Genomic DNA, 4584 nt, shown 5'->3' on the forward strand with positions numbered 1-4584 from the left:
TGGATTTATTTGAATAAGAATTGGAGGTTTTTCAGTTTGAAACTTATGAGTAAAGATTATGTTTAGTGAGTAGCCTCCTCCTTCACGTGCTCCGCACGTGTTAGATTTGAGGTGTTACAGTCTACACTTTAATTGAAACAACACAAGCCCACCAGTTTGTAATTAAAATTTTGTTTGAATTTATTCAAGAGCAATAGGAATAGTATAAACGAAAAAGAAAATACCATAAAATAATATTCCATGACTCTGTTTCTTCAGTTTCAGGAGCAATGGTGGAATTATTCTTTCCTATTGAAAAACTTTTGGAAAAGTTAGGGAGCTTTGCTTATGAAGAACTTTTATTTTTCTACGGTCTAAAAAATGACTTAGAAAAGCTAAAGAAGACATTGACCATTGTCAAAAGTGTGGTTTTGGATGCCGAGGAAAAGCAAGTCCACAGTCACCAGTTAAGAGATGGGCTGGAAAAGCTTAAGGATGCTTGTTATGATGCAGAAGATGTGTTGGATGAATTTGAGGTAGAAAATCTACGAAGGCAAGTCATTAAGCAAAGAAGCATAGGAAGAAAGTTACGTCATTTTTTTGGAAGCTCAAATCCAATAGCTTTTCGTTTTAAAATGGGTCATCAAATCAAGAAAATCAGAGAGAGATTTGATGAGATTACAAGCATGATGGGTAAGTTTAATCTCACTCCACGGCTTGATGATCACAGGCAAGGTTTGCACGAAGAGAGGGAACATACTCACTCATTTGTGCTTCCATCAAATATTATTGGAAGAGATAAAGATAGAGAAAAGATTATTGAACTACTAATGCAAAGAAGCGATGACGAAAGTGAAACGGTGTCTGTTATTCCTATTGTGGGACTTGGAGGTCTGGGCAAAACTGCACTTGCAAAACTGATGTACAATGATCAGAGAGTAGAAGAGCATTTTCAGTTGAAAATCTGGATATGTGTTTCTGAGAATTTTGGTGAGAGACAAATTATGACAAAGATGATCGATTCTGTTACTGGCGAAAACCACGGTAACTTGGATCCAGACCGATTGCAAAAAGTGTTGCAAGATTCTTTGAATGGTAAGAGACAATTGCTTGTTATGGACGATGTATGGAACGAAGATCCTAGAGCATGGGGTGACTTGAAAAGCTTATTGTTGGGAGGTGCTAAAGGAAGCAAAATTCTAGTAACCACACGTAGCAACAAGGTCGCTTCAATAATGGGCACGATGATAGGTACTCCTGGTTACAACTTGCAAGATCTACCATACAAGGACTGCTTGGCTTTGTTTATGAAATTTGCATTTAAAGAAGGGCAAGAGAAATATCCAAACCTCATAAAAATCGGGGAAAAAATTGTGGAAAAATGTAGAGGAATTCCTCTAGCAGTCAGAACACTAGGAAGTCTATTATATGGCTCAACGGATGAACATGATTGGGAGTACGTGAGGCATAATGATATGTGGAAGTTTCGGCAAGGGCATGATGACATTTTACCTGCTTTGAGGTTGAGCTACAATCAATTACCGCCTCACCTGAAACAATGTTTTGCTTACTGTTCTATCTTTCCCAAGGATTATAAATTTACAAGTGCTTTTCTGATTCAATTTTGGATGGCTCATGGTCTTCTCCAGTCCCCTAGTGAGAATGAAGAACTAGAAAATATTGGTATGTGGTACTTCAAGGAATTATGTTCAAGATCTTTCTTCCAAGATTTGGGTTATGAGGTACCACTATTGGAGTTGATCGAATTCCAAATACACGAACTAATGCATGATCTTGCACTGCTAATGGCTAAAGGTGAATGCCCAATGGTGAACTCTGATAGTCAATCTATTCCCAAAAATGTCCGCCATTTGTCATTTGTTGGTGCTAATGCATTAAGAAATGATTTTGCAAGCTTTTATCTGACTTAGGTCATGTGAGGACCCTTTTTTTCCCAATTGCTGGTGAGAGGATTGATGGTGAGAGGACAAGCCAATCATTAGTTACGTCGTGCATCTCAAAGTCGCAGTCCCTGAGAGTGCTAGTTTTATATGGCTCTGCTATTGAGGTTCTACCAAGAAAGATGGGTAATTTGAAGCACACGCTATATCTTTCTTTGTCAGGTAATCATAAAATCAAGAAACTTCCAAACTCCATTTGCGAGCTGCAGAGTTTACAAACACTGAATCTTGGAGGTTGCTAGAAGAGTTGCCTAAAGACATAAGGTACCTTATTAGTCTCAGAATGTTTGTGGTAACCACAAAACAGAAGTCTTTGCAGAAGAGTGGAATAGGATGCTTGGTTTCTCTTCGTTGGTTGATAATTATTGATTGCATGAATTTAGAATATTTGTTTGACGATATAGATCAACTAAGTGTCCTTCGATCATTGGTAATTAATGCTTTTCCCTGTCTAAACTTAATTGCCACCTGCTATGAAGTACCTCGGCTCATTGGAGAGACTAATATTTAATGATTGTGAAAGCCTTAGTCTTAATCTAAACATGGAAATGGAAGAGGAAGGAAATCATCATGATCGCAACAACGTAAGGCCTCACCTTCAGATGCTTTACGTTGCGGGACCAACACCGTTATTAGAATTGCCACAACGGTTTCTTCAAGGTTCTAGTAAAACTTTACAGATGAAACCTTATTCACATAAAAGTGGAGCTTCGGAAATTTCACTCTTTTTTAATAAACTTGGGCCCAAACACCTAACAATTTATCCTCTATTTTGTTTTTTTTTCCCAAAATATTGCAGCTTTCTTTAGAGAGGTTCAGCCAAACTGCAGAGACCGTCAATAGAGAGGTTCAACGGCTTTTTAATTTGGTGTTTTAAAATTACAAGTGTTAAATAATCATTACCTGTGATTATGTAATTTGCCAACTGAAGATAAGTACATTGAGTGATGTATATATGTGTGGCTGTGTGATCGTTATGATTTACTTTTTTTATTTTATATAGTTAAAATGAAAAATTAAAGTTGATAGGAGAAAATTAAAGAAGCTTGGAGGTTGGTGGGCAATTTGAATTCTGAAACGGCACCGTTTGAGCTCGACCCACTATATATATATAGAGAGAGATTAACCGATTATAAGTGACACCTGCAGTTGATCACTGAGACAGAGAGCCTCTCACGGCGACGCCGCCGGCCAGCCTTTCACGCTCGTCCACCATCATCTTCGCCAGCGCGCCCATCACTCACGAGTCAGCCGCCGCTCGTCTGCCTCATCTTCGCCAGCCGCCTGCCGTCACTGTCGTTGTTGTCGCGCCGGTGAAGGTTACCGAGTTTTCAGTTGAGCTCAACGGTTGTATTTTGTAATAGCAATTATAATTATCGGGTTAATTTGTGTTAAGGAAGCTCACATTGCAGTCAAAAGGAGTAGCTCATTTAGTACGTGTGAATCGAGGCCAAGTCAGCAAAGTTTGTTAAGAAGCTGTGCCAGCTCAGCAAGTTTGTTAAGCACGCTTTTCATTCTGTTTTTGTAGTTAAGCTTACTGAATTCGATTTTCCTTTTGTGTTAAGCTTAGTATAAATACTGATGTAGATTCACTTTTGTAACTAATCGAATATAGAAATAAAAAGAAAACTTCCAGAATGTTCATTTCATTTTCTTAGCTAAACAATTTGGAACAATTTTGATCACCAATCTTTGCCATGTTTTGTATGACTCTATTCCGTCTCACATAGCAGGTCGGTGGTAGCTTATAATCATCAATGCATCCTGGTCGTGGTATGGGAGGCAGCAGTTACATGGGTAGTTGTGGTTCCGGATCATACTAGTGCTACAGTAAAAATTGAATTGTAAGTGAAAATTTTCTTTTATGTAAAATTACAATGATATAATTTTCTTGGTGTATCATAAACTGAGATATAATGGTTCACCGAAGACTTTGGCATCTCTCCAGTTTGCTAAGACGTATGGCTCACAACGAAGGAATCTACGGTAACAAGTGAATATTCTATGGAACAGACTTGAGATGATGACAAAGAGGGTGCTGTAAGTGTAGGGTGTGGACTATATGAAGCTTCTCACATTAGCCTAACAGCCTCCATATGTCACGGGAAGGGCTGCACTGGTTTAGGCCATTCTTGGTTCTACAGACTGATTACTTTGTCAAGTCTTAATGCTGCAAGGAAACTCCCCTCAGTGTGTGATATGTACGAATTGCTTCTTTACTTTTCTGTATAAGAACTCCACTTGATGGACAGAGTGTGTGGAGGCATCTGCATAAATCTGTTTATTGGAACCGACCCTGTCTTGATCCGAATTTTAAAACCTAATCGAATTTTAATATCGAACCCAACCGGATGTCTCGATTCGATTCGGTTTGATTTTAAACTTGGTTCTATTTTTTAGGAACCGCCAGCTTGGGTACGAAACCGAACCAAACCAAACCAAACCGCCTCAGTAAAGAGTTTGATTTCTCCATTTTAACCTTAATTAAATATTGATTTCCAATTTTACCCTTTAACAAAACTAAATTAAATAACAATAATTTTCACTTCCTTTTTCGATTTCATTTTACGGCTCAACAAAATCTCTCAAAACCGTTGTTCTGAACTTCCGGCGGCTTTCAGTACCGGCGAAGGCTGAAGATTCA

The 4584-nt window shown here is 38.4% G+C and overlaps 1 protein-coding gene across 1 annotated transcript; it reads left to right on the forward strand.

The window, feature by feature from the left end:
- Positions 1-269: 269 nt before the first annotated feature.
- On the forward strand, positions 270-1910 carry LOC18031484 (disease resistance protein RGA2). The gene has a single exon (XM_006421311.1). It carries the CDS (start codon positions 270-272, stop codon positions 1908-1910), a length of 1641 nt encoding a protein of 546 aa, XP_006421374.1.
- Positions 1911-4584: the final 2674 nt, after the last annotated feature.

The sequence above is a fragment of the Citrus clementina genome, unplaced genomic scaffold (assembly GCF_000493195.1).
Source record: "Citrus clementina cultivar Clemenules unplaced genomic scaffold, Citrus_clementina_v1.0 scaffold_9, whole genome shotgun sequence".
Taxonomy (NCBI): Eukaryota; Viridiplantae; Streptophyta; class Magnoliopsida; order Sapindales; family Rutaceae; genus Citrus; species Citrus x clementina.